The sequence below is a fragment of the Sander lucioperca genome, chromosome 1 (genome assembly GCF_008315115.2).
Source record: "Sander lucioperca isolate FBNREF2018 chromosome 1, SLUC_FBN_1.2, whole genome shotgun sequence".
Taxonomy (NCBI): Eukaryota; Metazoa; Chordata; class Actinopteri; order Perciformes; family Percidae; genus Sander; species Sander lucioperca.
This window is the reverse complement of record NC_050173.1, coordinates 22,128,883-22,149,665: the sequence shown is the minus strand read 5'-3', so window position 1 is coordinate 22,149,665 and position 20,783 is coordinate 22,128,883. Positions and strand designations below refer to the sequence as shown.

Genomic DNA, 20,783 nt, shown 5'->3' with positions numbered 1-20,783 from the left:
GTAATTTGAGATTGTATCAGAATAGGTGGTTTCATTTTCAAAAAACACCATATTTTTGTTGTACTGCACATTACTGCAGATCCTCTTTTCACCCTGTGTGTTGAGCTCTCTGTTTTAGTTACAGAGTGAGACCTCTCAACTTCTGTAAGATCTTTGTTGTCAGTCGCACATGCGCAGTAAGGATTACATGAGCTAGCTTCTTCTAAATGAGGGCGCACTTCCAACTTTGTGTGGAATACCTGCAGAACAGGGACATGTAAGTAGTTCTATTCAATTTATTTTGTGGATTAGGGTGAATTTGTGTGTGTTGAAGCAGTGTTTTGCCATTGAGAACGAGCTAGCATGCTAGCACTAGCATGCTAACGGTTAGCCCCCTAGGCCCCGCGTCTCGGGTAGTTACGTAGAAAGCCGTGCAGATTTTGACCAGCTCACCCGGAGACTGAAGGCAGGACACATTCAGAAACCCGTGTCTCACTGAAAACAGCATGGATGTTTTTTTTTTTTTTTTCAAAGTTTGTATGCGTGTTGAAGCACCACAGACACAAAATAACACCCCAAATCCCAGAAAAAGTGATTCTTTCATAATATGGGCACTTTAAGATTATTTTTGGGCATTTTTAGGCCTTTATTTCCACATGACAGATGAAGGCATGAAAGGGGAGAGAGAGGGGGAATGACATGCAGCAAAGGGCCGCAGGTCGGAGTCGAACCCGCAGCCTCTCTGTCTCTGGCTTACGATTTCCATACCCACACCAAGATACAGTATGATCCGAGCAAAGCCATGGTGCCTGATGAAGTCAGTCAAGTCTTCCGCAAAACATAAACTCACAGGCCAAATCACAAGCACATGGCTGGTGCCACAGTAGTCAGCATATGTAGAGCCAGAACACGCACCCATGTTTTCAGGCTTTCATAAACCATCTCAGCTGACGTACATTTAGGTAGAAGAGATTTGAATCCTAGCCACATATCAGTTTCCTCAGTCATAGTCTCTGGTGTTTGCTTAAATCTTTCAGGTTTCTCATCACGTAAAAGCAGGGAGACATTGTGGAGCTGAATGGAGGGGATAAACTAATCGTCTCTAATTTTTCTGTCACAAATTGTGAGATTAATTTGCAAATGCATACATTTTCTCCATCTCTAGTAGGGAGAAGCAACATCTGAAAAAGGGAGGAAATAGCATGCTTTGAGCAGAAAACGTCTTTTCCTTATGGACACAGTGAGAATGGATGAGGGGAAATTGAAAGGGGAATATAGATCGCCAGAGCAGGTTGGAAAGATGGAGGGGATTTCAGGGGGTTGAGGATGATTGGGTGAGGAGGAGAGTGTGCAAGCGAGTCAAAGAGGACAGAGTGGAGAGGGGAAACCCAGAACAGAATCTGCAAATGTTTTATTCAAAGGGAGAGATTATTGCATGCTCATGGTTTCATCTAATTTTGCTCTTATTGACAGGAAAAATCAGGAGGGAATTAGGTTTTCCTCTTGCATGCTCCTTTGCTATCGATTTAATGAGCATGGTACATACAACAGTGTGAATGAATGAAGTGGAAAGTACTGCAAGGTTTTCTGCTGGTAAATGTCTGCTATTTTCATATATTGTTGTTGCAGGTGTAACAGTAACCTGTGAGTGTAAGCAGATGTGTCCAAATGAATGTGATGTGTGATGTGAAATCAATAACTTCTGCCACAGCTGAGACAGAACGCTTGCACTGAGGCATTAGGCTTTTCTCCCTAATTAAAATGCATTAGGCAGGAGTGGGGAAATCTTTGGCACAAGAAAGTTGTGAAATTTCCACATCTCATGTGGATATTAAAATTCCATAATGATAGCATGGTGGCTGAAAGATAAACAGTACACTTGGATGTAAAGCACTGTCCAACAAATGGTATATATTATCATTACTACAGACTTGTATTTCAGGCTTTGTTAGTTTAACATCCATTGTTCATTACCGCACAGCAAAGCTTCCAAGTCATTTGTGCTTGAAGTGTTTGCTCTCCCATCAGCTATAGGGAATTGGTAATCACACCACTGCAGTGCAGTTTGTCTTGATTAAGCAAAAATGATTGATGCTTATTGCAGGTCGGTGTCAGTTTCAGCACAGCAGTCACTCCTTCCTTTAATCTCTGTTGCCCTGTGGCTGGAGCAGGGATCAATTCTCTCATTCTTGTTCGGACGCAACCTTGTGTTTAGAGTGCAGATGTGCTCATTAAAAGTGCTGTAACAACATGATTAATGCAACTAGCTGATCAGTTCATGACCGTTACATCAGGTCAGGCTTCGTTAGTCTTAGTTACATGAATATACACATGTATCCACTTCTGCTTGCATCCTCACAAACAACTACAACCATGTATGCAAATCTCCCTGACAGCTAGCTTTACATAAATCATATCCCTTGGTCTCCGAGGATACCTCCACAATATATGCTCAAAGAACAAGACGATGGATAGTGTGACTTCGCTTTAAGTTGTTTAGCACACAAACCCACCGCTGTGCTCAACATCAAAACAACACCACAAAACTGTTGCTCAAACAGCAAAATTGCTTCATGTAATTGATAGTATTTCTCTTGCTCCCTGGGGCAGGGCTATGCAGTAATGACTAATATAACAACAGCTACTGCAGCAAGTTCCCACATCTTCCATGTGACATGCATTATTACTGCAAGCTCCTCAGTGCAGTAATGCGGCAGGGCAGCTAGTTTGCTTAAAGTTGGATTTCTTGGATGGCTGGTCTGTAACCTGAGAAGTCATTTTACTTTTTCTCACAGAATCAAAAATAGGTCTTATTTGAGCTATGGCTTATGGGTATTATCCTAGCTTTAGCAGGGAGACAATGGCAATTTGGACATATTTTTACTAAACAGAAATAGAGCTTTTTTTTTCTCTGCGTTCTCTCATTTTAGGAAGTAATGAAAATCCTACAGTCTTTGCACCGGCAAAGGGAGTCCCAATTCACAAGAGCGCAGAGGACGTTGTGAGGCTTCTTTTTGCTCCAGCTAGTGTGCACTGAACCCCTGTTTAAAAAGCAGAGTAGGGCTGAGCATCAGAGCCCCGGTTCCATTTATCATTTCTCTTTGATTCTATCGTCGAGTGACCGTAATGATGACAGTTCTGCACTTAGTGATGCTTGATATTGTAAAAAAGACCTTGACTCATCTCCTCGACAGTTTCTATGTTAAAAAAAAAACCTTTGCGAGGAGCCAAGAATACTTTGCATCTACTTATATGCAGCATCAGGGTTGTACATTTGTTCGCCTTTTAAAGCAGCCATATTATGCTCATTTTCAGGTTCATAATTGTATTTTAAGGTTGTACCAGAATAGGTTTACATGGTTTAATTTTCAAAAAACACCATATTTTTGTTGTACTGCAGTGCTCTCTCTCACTGCTGCAGATCCTCTTTTCAGCTGGTCTCTGTTTTAGCTACAGAGTGAGACCTCTTTTCTTCTTCTTCTTCTGTACTATCTTTGATTGCACTGCACATGCCCAGTAGCTCAGATGTAGATCATGTCAGCTAGCTAGCTCCATAGACAGTAAAAGAAAGGCTGTTTCTACAACTTTGGTCAGTTACAAGGCAGGATTAGCTGGGAGACTTCAAAATGAGGGCGCACATGTAAGTAGTTCTTTTGGAGATTATGGTGAACTTGTGTGTGTTGTAGCAGTGCTTTGCTATTGAGAACGAGGTAGCATGCTAGCGTTAGCATTAGCATGCTAACGCTAACACTATGAGCTAATGGTTGCTGTTAGCCTGCTCGTTTCGGCTTGTGACGTCACAAGCCGTGCCGATTTTGAACAGCTCACCCAGAGACTGAAGGCAGGACACATTCAGAAACCGTATCTCACTCTAAACAGCATGGATGTTTTTTTTTCAAAGTTTGTATGTGTGTGGAAGCACCAGAGACACAACATAACACCCCAAATCCCAGAAAAAGTGTTTTTTTCATAATATGGGCACTTTAAAGGCATTGTAATATGTACAGTAACTGCATGTGTGTCCTCAGTGACAATGATTTAGTGATAATATGTACTAATCTGCTTTGGGTGTCAAGGACTGGACGTTTGTTTCCTGGTCCTGATTGGCACTAGTTTAAAAATGGCTGCCTTGTCCTTGATATAAATGTCAACATGTGTGATATAATGCAGGGATTTTTTTTTTTTTGTCCACTGTGTTAAGTTTATATTACACCAACAAACAAAACATGCCATACATAGACTTTCTATATCAGCATTTATCTCAGGTGGCTTTGAAGGCTTTTCCTGCTGGCATGTGCTCCTGTATGACATATAGCTGGTCATAAATATTTTTCGGGAAGTGTAAATAGGAAGCAGGCGTGGGATAAGGAAATGACCTCCATCTCGCTGGTGTCAGTGCAGAAGCATCCCCGTGTGGCATATAAGGCCTCCTGGAAGCCTTCATTAGCCCCTATAGGCAGCTCTGACACACACTGCAGGGGTTTGTGGGGGATTTAATAACTGAGTGTCATTCATCATGGCAGTGTGAGTGATTTACATGGACCAGCATGCACCTCTGCAGGGTCACATATAATGTTATAAATCCTAGACACTTTACTTGTGTCCTCATGAGTGAATGGGTGTGAAACCAGATCCACAGACGACTCTTTTAAAACGTTTTTTTTTAAATGCCTCTCAAGGTATTTCAGGGATCATTTTTGTTTCTTTTGTACTTTTTGAATGGAGGATGTCGTGCTAATGTGCCCATTCCTACACTGCTCCTCTGAACACATCTGCGGCTCAGATCCTTCTTCTTTGACACCGCAGCTGACTACTAATGCTCCCGTGCTGTAAAGGGCCTTGAGTGTCTTATTGTCATGACGGAAGCAGAAACAAAGAGATTAAAGTATCCTCATCGGCCCAATAAAAAAAACAAAAAACGCTACACACACTGAAAGCAGGTCATTTCTGGCCTACAGCCAAATCCTCCATTAGAGTCTCATGTAAAAACCGATTGGCGTGTGTGTGTGTGTGTGTGTGTGTGTGTGTGTGTGTGTGTGTACAGGTATGAATTTCTTGATTTCCACTAAAAGCTAAATATGAACAAAAGAAAAATGCTCTCAACAGAAGAAACAGGCTGAGCCTGATTGCACACAGTTTCTGTAACATTTGTTTTCATTTCACACTGGCTGACAGATGGTGGGTTGAAGTTTTGATTGGCATAAAATTACCCTAAAAAAATAATTGAGAATTAAGTAGAGACGCTGTTATTTTTTAACTTTAATGTTGGAGAATAGTAAGGTAAAACGATAAGCTTATGTAAAAGCCTGCAGGCCCTCAATGTGCTGCCATTAAAATGGGGCAGCTGGAGTTCAGGGGCTTAAACTTGAGAGCCACTGTAGATTGGAGGAGAAATAACAGACACCCAGTGGATTTAGAACATAGATATATAATGTGTGTAATATGTTCTTAGCCTCACGGAGTTGCGTTTGCACACTGTGTGTGGGCTTAAAATTTCATTTTTCAACCATAATAAATGTTTCTAAAGTGCTCTGTCTCCAAACTTCACCAGTTTAGAAGATGTGATGCAGGTCATCTTTAAACCACACATCACTTGTAGTCTGACTCCTATTATTTTGTCATTAAAGACCTCCAGGAGAGTCAGCCCTGCTCCTCAAGCTGTGGCTGACTGTATTTTTAGAACTCCTACAGCAAGAGGATACGATAATCATAGTGTATTGTGACCTTGCTTCTGCAAAAGAAGTGTGCAAGGGCAGAAAAGAGTGGCTTTTATTTTGTCTGAAACAGATAAACAAATGCGTGCAGATGAAGTTGGGCAGCGATACAGAAGTCAAGACAGATTCTATTATATAGCTCTAAGACTGAGCAGTCGACCGATAAGCAGGCGGGACAAGGGTGAGTGGACTTGCAGCACACAGTTGAAGAAGACAGATAACAGGCCATACAGTGCAGTGAAGAGCCAGAATAGGAACAATTTCAGGGCAAGGTTTTAATTTCTTTTGTGTTGTGTTTTGTAGCATTTAATCGCTTCACTCAGTCTCGCCACTCTCTTTGTTTGACCTGTTAAAAGAATGATGTTTTGTTAGAAAACAGTTGAATCTAACTTTTATTTACTGCAGCACCACGCAATCGCACACACACACACACACACACACACACACACACACAGACTAGCATGTACTAAACACATACAGAAATATTATGGATGGCAGGTGTTTACTGTAGAAACCCTAATGTGGAAATCAAATATTTAGATCTTTAAACCGTGAACCCAACAAAACATTGGTCTGTTACCCCTCATGTAGATTGCTGTGGCCATCATGCCGTGCTTTTTACAAGAGGAGTTCAAGAGGTGTGTGTTCCACGCCGAGATGCGGCGGTGTAACTCTCGGTCCACTGTGCGCATATTTTGAATGATAAGGCCATCTTGAAACAATTTTCACAGGCTGCTAGCTCCATCTGAACCCTTAGCAAACTCTGCTTGTAGTCATTTAGTAGAGCATGTCACAAGGTTAAAGAATAATTTGCCAGATAGTGAAGATATGAAATGGGCAGGTTACTCATGTCTGTATCTCAGATAGATGTTGCGTAGTAAATTTGTATGTGAATGAGCTAAAGTGAATACCGTTGCTCACATGACCTCATTAGCCTAAATGGATGAAGGAAGCGATAGATGTTTAACAGCCTTGTCATGTTTACGGTATGTGCATTAAAAGCCTGAGTGGGTGCCCTTATGTTTCCTACAGTTGGACGTTGGTAGTATATCATTCATGTTTTTGTGTGAATTGTTCTGGATGACTTTTCATTTCAACTCGGCTGGTTTATAATCACTATAGAATCTTGAATCAGTGATGTGTTAACTCTACTCTGTTTAATTAATTTCATTAATATTATGTCTGGCAGAAATAGCACAGTCATGATGAATGCCTCCTTGGCCTGATTTTAATGACTTAATAGCAGAGTGAATGTAGATGAATGAGCCCTGCTTCACTGATTCTTGTAAACAATCTCCCTCCCTTAAAGTCTGCCGTTGCTGCATCTCTTCAAACTGAAAATTTCCTCGACTATTTTCAGAAATGTGTACTCCAAGGGTGACTGTGTGTTGTATATTATTATTATTGCTTCCGGCAAAGAAGTAATGGAGTATGTGATTTTATTACAAGGGGTTTAATATGGTGTAGTGTACCTATTTTTAGCACACTGCTGGATTACTGAGATTTGATGGAGTCACAGACTGCTGAGTTTGCACCACTTCACCTCAGATGGACTCATTGCAGCATACATCTCCTCTGTCTGCATAACCACACCAGTCCAGTGCTGCCTCTGGTGGACGAATGAAGAAAATGACACCAAATCAACTGTACTCCATGAATGAATGAGGCAATGGCATTTGGAGTGATGCCCAGGACAAGAGATGCTTAGTCTGTGTTTCTGCTGAGCACTGCCCAAGTTACTCTCATGATTGATAGTCAGATGGTGGAGCTCCATAATGAGCAGGTGGCCTACTTTTCCCAGAAAGGCAGTTGCCAGTGCTCCTGATGACCTAATGATGCAGAGAAAAGAATGCCACAGTTAGTTTTTTAAGCAACAGAGCATCTAAATAAAAAACAACTTGTGTGTGATTGTTGTTTTCTCCCACTGCAGTGCAGATATACCAGTAAGAATCACTCCCATGTGTGAACTGTTGTTTCTCCCCCTAGGGCTTTCTACCTGGACCAGTCCAACATGCCACCTAGCTCTGCACCCAAAGCTGCCCTCATAGATAAGGTAAGCGCGACCTCACACAACCTCATGCTGCATTCATGACATCATGGAAAAACTGAAGAACAGGATTAGATCTTAATGCTGCAGTGTGGAAGCGCTTGAACATGTAACAACTTCCAGAATGGCAGGGTCAAAGTCAACTGATGTGTAAAATGGAGCAAAGATGAGCTCCAGCAAATACCGGTTTACTTTAGCGAGTGGTATTGACTGCATCAGTGTGAATATACAGTAAATCCAAAAAGTATTCACCCAATCATACCTGGAATTACCTTATATTACCTGAAGTTACCACTATAAAGCTGACATCAGCATGTTTTCCCAGTGGGAAGCTCTCTTTTATCATAGTATATATGCTTTAATAGCACAATCTGACTCTACCTGACGGAGGACCACAATCACCCTGTAATCAGCAGATCAACTCTTATTATGCACTTTGCTCATAAACAGCTTGGCAGTTGTTTTTCTTGTTCCTTGTTGTATCCTGCACCTTACCCCTCTCCCTCTGTTCCTGCCCAGTTGATGCGCCCCCTTAATGCTCTGGAGGAGCTGTACCGTCTGATGGAAAGTTTTATCAGTTGTCGCCGCACTGCTGCCTGTCAGTACACCGCATGCGGGGCTTCTGGAGTGGGGCTGCTCACTGTGGCCTCTGAGCTCTGCTCGCGTCTGGGAGCCACACACATTGTCATGTGCAACAGCGGCGTTCATCGGTGAGTGTGTGGGCACATATACTGCAGTACATATCTTCCAGCACTCTATGAACCGTCTCCAGTTAAATACGTTCCTGCTTTTCGTTTCCTTTATTTTGACAGCTCTCCGGCAATTTACTTTTTTTTCATCTTTCTTGCATTTTGACTCTTCTCACCTTTTACCATCTCTACCACAGTTTCTCCCTGGTTCTCAGCACCTTCTTTTACCCTCTGTCTACCTCTCAATTTCACGAGAACCCTGCACTCCTCACCATGGGGATTTTCTATTAATACACATTTCTCTGCATTAATTACCAGCTGCATATTCTACTTAATTGGGCCCATTGTTTCTCCGGCCAGATGAGGGACTTATAAGTAGGCAGAGCACTTTACACAGTAAGGAGACAGGTCAATTACTTCCGTTCTCATTGAATTCTATATATGGTAGCCTAATTCACCTGCTGCTGAGGGCACCATTTATCAATGCATGAGGACAGAAATATCTTGATCGTTTGTCACCACTGATCCTGAGCTTTCATTTTTCATCCAATACTTTGCTCTTTCCCTCTACCTGCTCACCTGTCTCTCTGATACCCTCTTTCCTTACCCCATGACAGTTTCCATATCCTTTTGTCTCAGTCACATGCGCAGGCTCACACGCCCGCGTTCATGTGTTCGCCCAATGTGAGTGATGGCTTGATAAAGTGCTGTAGATGGAGCCGCCTGGTTGCCTGAGCTCTAATAGAAAGTTCCTGTCTGTGCAACGACTGCTACTACTTTATTAACCCACAGCATGTGCGCGTATACTTGTGTGAGTGTCTGTGCAATTATACACACTAGCCACAACTCACCCAGACAGGCAGGCCAAGTGTACCGTGACATAGCAGGTGACAGGCCCATGCCATATTTTGGATTATTTGTGAACTGGCTTTCCCCTTAAACACTGTTTTACCCTCCAAAGCTGCCAACTGGGTGTATTGGAGTCACAGAAGAGTGAGTTACCAAGGCTTTGCCTGATGTAGTATCCACAAAGTCAATGTCATTCACTTTGGCAGTCAAGGTTTTTATGTATAACCCCAGCTTATATACAAATGTACCAATTTCACTGCTTTCTCTGTATAATTTCAAACATTAAAATATTCAAATAATCTATGTATTGCTCATGTAAATGGTGAGCACACAAACTAAATCTGGTATCATTGGGAAAACCTATGAAACCAAGCCAGTAGATTAGTAATGTGGAAATTGCATTATCAGTGTGGCAGCCTTCTCAGGCACTATTGATTGGATTAGTTGATGTGATGGATGAGTTTTAATAACAGTGAAAGCTTGATATTTTGGAGGCATCAGCATTTTGCAATATGCAGCAGAGCTCCTTTCTTCTCCAGATTTTTTTGTCCATCACCCCCACAAAAACCATTAGAGAGGCAAAAGGAGAGTTCACTGTCTGACAACCAAACAGAAACGATAGCAGAGGGTGGAAAAGAATCATAAGCACAAAGCTTAATCCACACTCCAAGGCACTAACTCGCTTTTTATTCACTATAGTCAAATTTCACACAGTAGTCATTTCTCAGATATAAATGTTTGGACTTTTCTCTGCTCCTCTCCTCTCTGTCATTCTTTCCCTGTCTTTGTGTTTGTCGCTGTCTTATTTCATCTCATTTATTAAAATGGACTCTGGATGGAACACAGAGTGTAAATGTGATATGGGCTGGAACAACATAAAACAGATGGGTATAAATCACCTCACACTGTCTCACCAGCCCTAATGAAAAGGGAAACCGTGCAGCCTCACAGATTTTGTGCAGTTCCTTCATCCTGCTCCAGCTGAAGAGATATTTAAAGATCCTCTGTGGGTGAAAATATTCCCCCTTCCTTTATCGGTGTGGGAAGCTCAAAATGGGTGCTTAAAAATATTCTGGGGTGGCCTGCAAAAGGACATTCTTTCGCAATTCTCTACTGGGATATTGTTTGGCACATACTGGAGATGATTACTGAGTTAATTACTTTTATCACATCATGTTACACTGTTATGAAGTTGGGCAACCAGAACACAAGGGGGATAAATCTTGGTCTGATTGACTCAAAGTAATGGCTTCTGGCAGCAATAGGTTCCTCATTGCACATCTGCTCCTTTTTTTAAAGGGGTTGATTGAGTGATTATATAGGGTATTTTACACTGTTCCTTAAGGTCTCCTAATAGAGTATGTAACATTGGTTGGGCTGAAAATTGCCCGAATGCTATTTTATGGGCCCTTAACTACCCTGTGAATATGGCTCTATATGGAACAAGAGCTTTTCTTCCAAATATGGTATGCTCATGAATATTTAGATGAGCTGCGCGCTGATTGGTCTGAGCGAACCCCATAGAAACACATTGGAGACGAGACAGCAGGTCTCATATTTCAGACACAGCAAAGTTATACATTGTTTGTCGGGCTATTTCGTTATTAAATTCACTTCTGAGACTTTTTTAAGCGAGAAATCAACCATATAAAGCTCAAATATGGGCCGTTTTACGAAAATTGATGGCTGATTGCAAATTTGGTAAGATGTGTCGGACTTTAGCTAGGAGCTCCACACAGTCTAATGAGAAAGCGGCAACCTCCATACCCAGTGAAAGTCACCGTTTCCCTGGGTACTGGACTACTGGAATACTCGGGGCTACTCGGGGCTCCGCGGAGCTGGCTGGCTGCCAGCTGCCGGCATAACTAGAGTAGCTATATTTACAGTTTGAATTTTGTCACGCCACTTATATAACATCTACCCTAAGGTCTTATAAAGCTAACAATGGTGTCCGATTTCAAGTAAATGAATTTTTGTGAACATTAGGGATTTCGTTAGCTGCTACTGTCCCTTCAATTCTATGTGTAGCTACAGATCGCGGCTAGTTAGCATCATTTTCGGCGTAATTCCAGTATATTTACAGTTTGAATTTCGTCACGCCACTTATATAACATCTACCCCAAGGTCTTATAAAGCTAAATATGGTGTCCGATTTCAATTTGATAAATGTTTGTGAATTCTAAGAGGAGGCTAGCTAGCTCTCATTGATAGAGCTCCATCCAGCCGCAGGGTCTATCAATGAGACTTGCGGACAAGAGGCGTTTATTTCCCTGATCGTTTGTTTAAATAACGCAAAACATTATAATTACACACATTATAAGATTAACTGGAACCTGCGGTAAGAGATTGCTGGCGTAACAAGCTTGCTGACTGCGCTCTCACTCACACACACCGGCCATTTAGCAGGAAGAGGGGAGCTGCAGGCCCTGGAGCTCTGTCAGGGCAGCGGCGTTTGGTAGTCCATTAACCCAAATAATGGTGACTTTGCGCGGGTATGGAGTGCCGTGGGCTGCCAGCCGTGACGGAGCTCTATCTTCCTCACAACAGGCCGGGGTCTGTGAAGGAAGGCGGGCCGGGCTGCGAGGCAGCAACACAGGCAGCACCGGCTGCTGAACTTCGACACACAGTCAGACAAAATTTGCAATTAGACATCAATTTTCGTAAAACGGCCCATATTTGACCTCTACATAGTTGATTTCTCGCATAAAAAAGTCCCAGAAGTGAATTTAGTGGTAAAATATCAGATTAACAATGTATACAATTTCTGAGATCTGCGTGACCTATTCAGAAGACTAAGCTGACCTCAGATCAGTGGTGTAGCCTATGTAAATGTTGGGGCGTGACAAAGATAGAGACTAGAGCCAAATAAGGAGAAGCCACCGAGTTGACGTCAACTAGGCGGCTCGTTGAGATTTGCCCGTTTTCAGAGGCTGTTTCAAATTGTGAGATTTGCAGAGGAAAGAGGTGTCAATGGGATTTTGAGGTTCTATGTATGTCCTATTTACCCACCAAACTGTCGTTATTCAACTATGACAAGGTAAAATCGTTTTTTGCATTCTATCACCCCTTTAAGAAAAGTTTGTAGTCTGTGAAACCCTACCATGAGAGAGGGAGATATTAAACCAACAGCTCATATTTCTTAGCAGCCCCATGGCAATGTTACTCAATTAAACCGAGCCTGGCAGCATTGGAACGTTGGACAGTTCAATTTGCAGTGAAGAGACCCTGGATCGATATACTAGTACAGCTTGTTATCATAGAAAGGTCACTAGCAGCCTTGACACCTGTCGCAAGCTTTCTAAGGATTTATCCACATGCTGGTGTGTGTGTGTGTGTGTGTGTGTGTGTGTGTGTGTGTGTGTGTGTGTGTGTGAGAGTGTGAGACTCACTCATCTTTTTTTTTTTTGTTGATAAAGGCAACATTACACACACAGATTTAGCCCTTTCTTTCTTTTCTTTTTTTTTTCAGCCCCCCTATCCCTTAACACATGTACAATGTAAAACATTCCAAAACTAAAACCAAAAAGTGTGTACCTCCCCCTCCCCCCATGCCCGGTGTAAAGCAAAGATCAGGAGGCTTTTTATTCTGATGCGGTGTGTTTGCGCGCTGTGAGTGACATTTTAGTGGCAAATAAAATGATTCATTAGCGAGCAGATGAGTGATGTTATAGCAATTACAAGAGGAGCAAAATGCGCACATACCTGGATGAAGTTCAGAGTTTGAGTTTGCTGTGCTTTTGTCTTCAGTTGATGTTTGTTTCAGTCTCAGATCCCGCTTTCAATCTGTCTGTTGCAAGGACTACTTTCATTGCAATGAAAGCATGTTGATAAAGGGAAGGGGTTAGATTTGAGTCAGAGAAGGTGTTTATTGTCAATATCGATGATTGTGTATTGTGTCAAGCACAGACTGTATGCTTTGATAGGACAGCATGTGTGAAATAGAAAAAAAAAAAAAAAAATTGTATTTCCCAAACTGAATTAACAGGAACAATATTTCGTATTATGCTTATTCAGCATCATCCATTCCCTTGGTGAGGATCTGATAAATATGCAGGCGGAGAGCATACGAGCTTGACCTTATGTTTTCCTCTCTGACCAACAGCTGCACCTTGAGTGTGACACTGGAGCAGGCCATCCTGCTGGCCCGAAACCACGGCCTGCCTCCTCGCTGCATCATGCAGGCCACTGATGTCATGAGGAAACAGGTATGTTTTACACACACATGCACACCACTACTGTGTACGTAGCCTCTCTCTTTATTTCTACTAAGCCTCCTGTTAGTACTGCTGCAGTCTTTTGCTGCTACTGTCCCCGCGGTGACATTTTCTCACTCGGAGTGAATTTGTGTTTCAATCCACAGCGCAACCTCTGCATCCAAAATCATTAGATAAACTGCATGCTTCATTTAGTCAAACGATGCTGCCAAAACAGTATTAGCAATGGATTTTAACGGTGCATATAGAGAGCAGTTAAGCCATTTTAGCTTTCTTGGTCATTGTTTGATTTCACTCAGACACTATTACTGCAGGCGACATTAAGTATATTTTTGGGTGATCAAAGAAGTGTTTGCAGCTGTCCCAAGCAAAAATAATGATCTCTGCTCTTGTCTTCACCCGTTTCACCCCTATCTGATTTCAGTCTTATCAGCTATGCATTCACTGCAACCAGAATATGAAGCTGACCAAATGAGGCAGTGAAAAAGAGTGATTACGAAAAGAACATATTGGTTAGGAGTCTGGAGCTTGTTTGTTTATCCACGTGTCTATTTGGACTCCAGGGAAGGAATTCACATTGCTTTCTCAATGCGTACACATTTTCACCCCACAAAAGGCTCCAGCCATGACCGGATCTTGGCCCATACCTCAGACAGTCATTAGAAGTTCTGTGAGAGGTGGTTATATTGCTGTTTGCAGTGAGAGGAGAGGTTAGTTGAGAGGCTGAGATCCTGTGGGAGGAGAAGCATTTTATTTCTGCACTCGGAGAACTGGGCTACCAGCCAGGAGGATGCAACTCTGTGCATTGTGTGACCTTGAGTACTGCTGTATGTGGCTGGAAAAAATCCATCTTGTAGAAGGAGTAGTTTTAAATATTTATAATGGAATATGAAAAGTCGCAGGTATGGAAAGTTGCTGTTTCCATCAATCTATCTTGTTTGCTTCCAGGTAAAACAGTACTTTTTAACTTGGTGTCATTTTGTGATATATCATCATTGACCTAGACGCCACTGAGAAGAGGCCTGTGTGTGTGTGTGTGTGTGTGTGTGTGTGTGTGTGTGTGTGTGTGTGTGTGTGTGTGTGCGTGTGTGTGTGTCTGTGTGTGTGTGTCCTTGCTCTCAGACATCGGCTGATGAATCTGATGAGTATGATTATCACACAGGGTTTCGATGACGCCTCTTCTTCCTCGCTGAATAGTCATACTTTCTGACAAAAAGGTTATCTGCACAGCATCCAGTCCCAGCAGGTGACATCCATCAAGCCTAGACGACATCTTTCACAATGAGAATGCATGAGTGATTTGGGCAAAATGGGTCCAATCACAGCTTGATTTGTACACTTCTGCATAGCAATTTTCAATATTTGGTCTGTATAAAAGAGTGTGGAAGAGTATAATTATCTAAACTAACTTAAGATAACTCATGGTGTCACCCTTTTGGACTTTATTTTTCCTGTTTCAGCATAGTTATATACGGAGCCCCCCTGGTCCCACTTTGTCAAAAAAATTAATTATAACTGTCTCGTGGCCTCAAGATACTATCTCGTGGCCTCAAGATAGTAACTCGTGGCCTCAAGATACTATCTGGTGCCCTCAAGATAGTAACTCTTGGCCTCAAGATAGTATCTCGTGGCCTCAAGATAGTATCTCGTGGCCTCAAGATAGTATCTCGTGGCCTCAAGATAGTATCTCGTGGCCTCAAGATAGTAACTCGTGGCCTCAAGATAAGTGTATATAAAAGGAGAATGCACAATGGAGCAGCTTTTCTCCCCAAAAATGTAAAACACTTCAGTAATTAATGAACCAGTCTGCACACTCCACTATAGGCTAACTTAAAATCAGAATCAGAAATACTTTATTGATCTTTATTGATGCTATTGATAACCCGGGGGACAATTCTTGTGTCACAGTTGATGTGCACATCAAGACATTTAAAGGAATATAAATAATAATAGAAGTTGGTAAATAAACAAGTATATACATGTAAAAAGTATAAATATAGGCTATAAAATATGAAGAAGAATTATAAAGGACTATGGATATGCAGCCTACAAGATTTCTGTTTGACTGGGGCGGTACACCTGTCAAACGGTAACGCAGGTGTCCTAAGGCGAGCTCAGGGAGGACCTTCCCCGGTCCAAAAACTTGGAAGAAAATCCCACCGAAGCACCCTTCGATTTACCCCAGGGAAGGTGCACCATAAGCAGGCAGAGGTCTGCCGCTCCCCCCTACCCTTCTCCGGTCCAAAAACTTGGAAGAAAATCCCACTGAAGCACCCTTCGATTTACCCCAGGGAAGGTGCACCATAAGCGGGAAGAGGTCTGCCGCTTTCCCCTACCCTAACCGCAGTTTTATCTGGTAAAGCGAATGATTAGAGGTCTTGGGGCCGAAACGATCTCAACCTATTCTCAAACTTTAAATGGGTAAGAAGCCCGGCTCACTCTCCCAGCCACCTTCTGCACGATTTCGGAAACCCAGTTTTTGAAAACATAGGCCTCCAGAGAACTGCACCGAGGAGTCTCGGGGCAGTGAGACTGACCTCTGGAGACCACGGCCGGACACTTTTGACAGCTTTTACCGTAATGCAGCTGCGGTTCTCCAACACTTTCCACTGACCGATTTGCAAACGTGACCCGCCATCAGAGGGCCCCCGCCGGCCGGCTTAATGCCGGTATTCGGCGAGATAGTATCTTGAGGCCACGAGATACTATCTTGAGGCCACGAGATAGTATCTTGAGGCCACGAGATAGTTATAATAAATTTTTTTGACAAAGTGGGACCAGGGGGGCTCCGTAGTTATAACTGTTTATATAAATGCTAGGAAATGTTTTTCAACTTACAGATCCAAAGAAAACCTGGTAGATCAAATGAAGTCAACTAGATTTAACATTTCCTCTCTGGTAATATTTATTTCACTTTCTCATTGATGTTCCAACCATGAAAGCCTTAGCAGAATAATACGTTTCAGTTTTACGTAGGTGCAGAGACATCATAAATAGAACGATCAGCTACCAGGTTTATCGGTTATGTAATGCAGAGATGTGAAAATGAAAACAATTACACAAAATACATGTGTGAGTGAATCGGTGTTTCTAAACAAGCAGGGAACAACTGTGCACATATTTGCTGCTTCTTGGACAGCCATATTTACGTCAGTTGTCTTATTTTGTCCAATATATCTTTTACTCTATGGGCCCTATTTTAACGATCTAAGCGCACGGCATGAAGCGCATGGCGCAGGTGCGTTTAGGGCGTGTCCAAATCCACTTTTGCTAGTTTGACGGCGGAAAAAAGGGTCAGTGCGCCGGGCGCATGGTTCAAAAGGGTTGTACTTAGTGTCTTCATTAATTCATAGGTGTGTTTTGGGCGTAACATGCAATAAACCAAGATCATTTCCCATTCCCTTTAAAAGCCAGGCGCGTTTGTACCTTGATGGCGGATTTGCACCGTAATATTTTTATTTGTAATCTTTTGCATGTTTGTGTGCTGCTTCGCTTCCCTGTGTGTGTGTGTGTGTGTGTGTGTGTGTGTGTGTGTGTGTGTGTGTGTGTGTGTGTGTGTGTGTGTGTGTGTGTGTGTAACAAGCATAGTGTGCGCGCACTGTGCACGAACCTATGCACATTTTACTAATTCGCTGTTAAAATAATAATGAAATGCTGCGCTATTGACTTTTGACCAGGTTTTTGTTGGTCAATGGCGCGATCACTTCCCACTGCCTCAAGATAGCAATACGCCAAGAATTCACCTGAACGCACCTCCCCGTGGCCGCAAAGATGGGCGCAAGTGCATTTGTTATTTAAACGACGTGGGCGCTGGACGGAAAATTGACAACTGTGTCGGTCTTAAACTAGCAAAGACACTTGCGTCGGGCTTTGCGCTGCGCCGGGTGCAAGATAGGGCCCTATGTGTGCTGTGTGTTTTTATCCAAGCTAGTGACATGGCTCTACAGATGGCAATGTTGGTTAGTCAGTCAGTCATCTCGTCTCTTGGTCGTTGATCCACCACTTTGGTCCAGACTGAAATATCTCAACAACTGTTGGATGGATTGCCAAGAAATGTTGTACAGACAGTTATGGTCACGAGAGGCTGAATCCTAAAGACTGTGAATGAGCCTCTGACTTTCACTCTAGCACCATCAACTTTTAATTTGTCCAATACTTTGATTTACAACCTTTATACTATTATTTTTGTAACTTCCTTGTCAGCCATTTTGTAATTCTTTAGGCATCATCAGATTTTTTTGTTTCAGAGATGCTACTGTAGGTATGTAAACCAAGTCCAGCTTGTTGAAATAACTTTAAAAGAGTTTTGTCTCTAATTCATCTAAACTACTTTTGGGTGCTGTGTCCTTTAGAGACATTGGGGGCATCTCTGTCCGGAGGCATCAGAATGGATGGCTGTGATAGGCATTGAGTAATTGCTGATGCTATCCCGCTATCTGGACGTAACTCGGGGCAGACAGAAAGATGGAAAACGACAGAGTTGTAACTGAGAGGTCAGCTGATGCACTTTAGGCCAGTTGCTCCCTCTCTGCTCAAAGAGGAGACGCTGATGACCTCTTCAGATAATGATTTGATTGTAGTATTTTTGCTTGCGGTCATGCGTCACAGAGGGAGAGAGGGTGTATTTGTGAGTGCAGGTGTTCGTGTTTCTAAATTAAGAGGCGGAGTTGCTTTCTATCTCTCTAACATTTGTGTATCTGCTGACAGCCAGCAGACATTAGCAAGCAGACATACTCCTGACTAGGTATAATCAAACTGTCACACACACACACACACACACTCACATACAGGAACCATTCATCTTACAAATCCCTTACTACTTACTTTTATTTCCTTACAAAGACTATTCTGCATGTGGTCTTTTGCTAACACAGTTGAAAAAGTACATATACCAAAGATAAACAGCACACAGCAGCTGTAGTTTAAATTTTAGGGTCTCAGCGTGCATCATATGACATCTACTTTACAACCAACAATATTTATAGGAGCTGTTCGAAATAGAAATGATTCCTTTTCTCTCACAGGTGACTCCCAGCCTAACAGGAAGCAATCTTACTTGTCAACTCATGTCATTAAACAAAAACCATCATAAAAGATGTATTGCAGCCAAGATGGTGTCCACTCGTAGCTCATTTGTGGGCCGACTTTTGAAACATGTGCTTCTTGTGTTTTCTCCCAATGTTTTTTTTCTTAGCTCCTATTTATGGATGTTGCATTTCAACCTGATCCATGATGTCATGAACTATTGATGCCTGTTTGTCTTGTAGGGGGCGAGAGTTCAGAATTCTGCCAAGAATCTGGGAGTGAGGGATCGCACACCGTCATCAGTCCCAAGGTAAAGCTGCAGCCACATCCTGTTTATGCGGGGCAACATCAGCATAGCAAATTTAGGCCTGACACATCGTTTTTCATGCACTGTCAATTTTGAGATTTTGGGCTATTTTGCTTCCATAACATGTCTTATTTCAGACTTGTGAAAAGAAAACCACAATACACATTTATGTGTTTATTTTACTACACTTTGTCTATTTGCATCTACAGATTTCTCCTGAGGATACAGGATATAAATATATATATATTACATTATTTTCTCAAAATGAGTTTTTTCGCATACTCTGAGCAAAAAACCTCCACCTTAGTACACTTACATACACCAACTTTCCAGTTTTACTCCTAACTATATTCTGAAGGCTTTTATAAAGAGGTTTGTTCATATATCATTCATAGCCAGATTTATTTAACATTTCTTTCATAAAAACATGGCAAATCTTTTTTTATGGCTGTTGACAGTATTTTCTGATTTTACAATAATGAATAATAAATTCCCTCTGTAAAAAAACATTTGACTTTAATATGTCAACAAAATGAAACAAGAGTTTTTTAAACTGGCGTTATTTAATGTTCACATTTCTGTTCTGGAACTGTATCTAAATAAGTGCATTTTAAATATGACAATGCCTTTGCATAGTTAAACATGCAATTTCCGAAAACACGTAATACAAAAAAATAATTGTCTTAATGTAATTACGGTAATCAACTGGGGAAGTTTCATGGTTATATCTAATTGTTACATGTTTTACCCTATCCACCTGTAGTTTCTTGCCTTAAATGATCATAGCAAGCTCTGCATGTTGTAGCTCATTAACTACAAATCACATACATTACATTACTGCTGGCCATTTTTAAAGCATAGTTTTTTGAATGATTTCCCACTCTCCAGGCAGCCATTTGTTTCCATTAATTTCACTTGGGCATTAAAATTAACTTGCAGAAAGAGAAAGATATATGATGCCTCAGTTAGCATTAAGTCGCTTTTATATTAGTTTAAAGTGATCTTGTCACATGGCAATGCCATTGCAAGCAGGGACCATTGGATTTTCTTCCTTGTTGGTGCTTTCAAGGACTGTTTGACTGCGGATGGACAGGGCTTGTTTGGATAGTTTGTAATAGGGCTGGCTCTGTGATGGACATGGCTATTTTTTGGTAGAGGTCAAGTGACTGAAGCTAGAAAGGACAGGAAACAAACAGTAGGAAAGACAAATAGAACACTCCTATTTTACTTCTACTACTACTACTTTCCAGGTTTAAAATGCTGGATGCTGAAGCTTACTTGAATATACCATCAATAACTTCAAAAAAGCCTCTACTCTTAAAACTCCACTATGTGGAAATAGCATAAATCAAATGTATATATAAATAAAGTGGTCTAAGCGTTCCATGAAAGGTATAAAATCAGTCGAAACACTTGTGTTATACTTTGGCAAATAGTCAGCAGTTATATATAGATTTTTTTCCCAAAACATGGAAAACTACAATGGCTTGAATACATGCTACTGTATTTAGTGTAATTCAGCTTTTCAGAAGTGCATGTATTTGTAAAGTACTGTAGTTCTGTGTATGTGCTTTTTGTGCAGGACTTGGGCCAAGTGGTTCCATTAGAAGGGAGCTTCCTGCACTCAGTAGCCCCAAGATGAGGACAAGGACTGCCTCAACCATTTGGCTGTGGCATATAGGCTTTTGTGTGACAGGCAGCCCTTTTGAACCTTTTAGTGAAATTGACAAATACAATTAAGTAGCGGGATGATTAGTGTTGAGACATTGTGGTTGGAGAGCAACATTGCTGCACTCTCAGTAGGTTCATGTCATAATTGTTGTGGTGTGACTGACTGCTGCAGAATATGGAAGTGTGCTTTGTGCATCATGAGACATGCTGCTTGTTGGCTGATCTGTAGATGAAAGGGGACAGTGTGAGTTTACCCTACAGCCATTTCTTATCAAGACCAAAATATAT

General features: G+C 41.8%; 1 protein-coding gene across 2 annotated transcripts in view; it reads left to right on the top strand.

The window, feature by feature from the left end:
- Nucleotides 1–20,783, top strand: part of prex2 (phosphatidylinositol-3,4,5-trisphosphate-dependent Rac exchange factor 2) — a 95,353-nt gene that overhangs the window by 73,105 nt on the left and 1,465 nt on the right. The window contains exons 37-40 of one of the 2 annotated variants that reach the window (XM_031281940.2): nucleotides 7,680–7,746; nucleotides 8,260–8,450; nucleotides 13,381–13,483; nucleotides 18,760–18,827. In XM_031281940.2, coding sequence (XP_031137800.1) covers nucleotides 7,680–7,746; nucleotides 8,260–8,450; nucleotides 13,381–13,483; nucleotides 18,760–18,827 — 429 coding nt within the window. Of the gene's footprint in view, nucleotides 1–7,679; nucleotides 7,747–8,259; nucleotides 8,451–9,080; nucleotides 9,514–13,380; nucleotides 13,484–18,759; nucleotides 18,828–20,783 lie in introns of those variants that run through there. The other variant, XM_036000461.1, reaches the window with a different exon arrangement.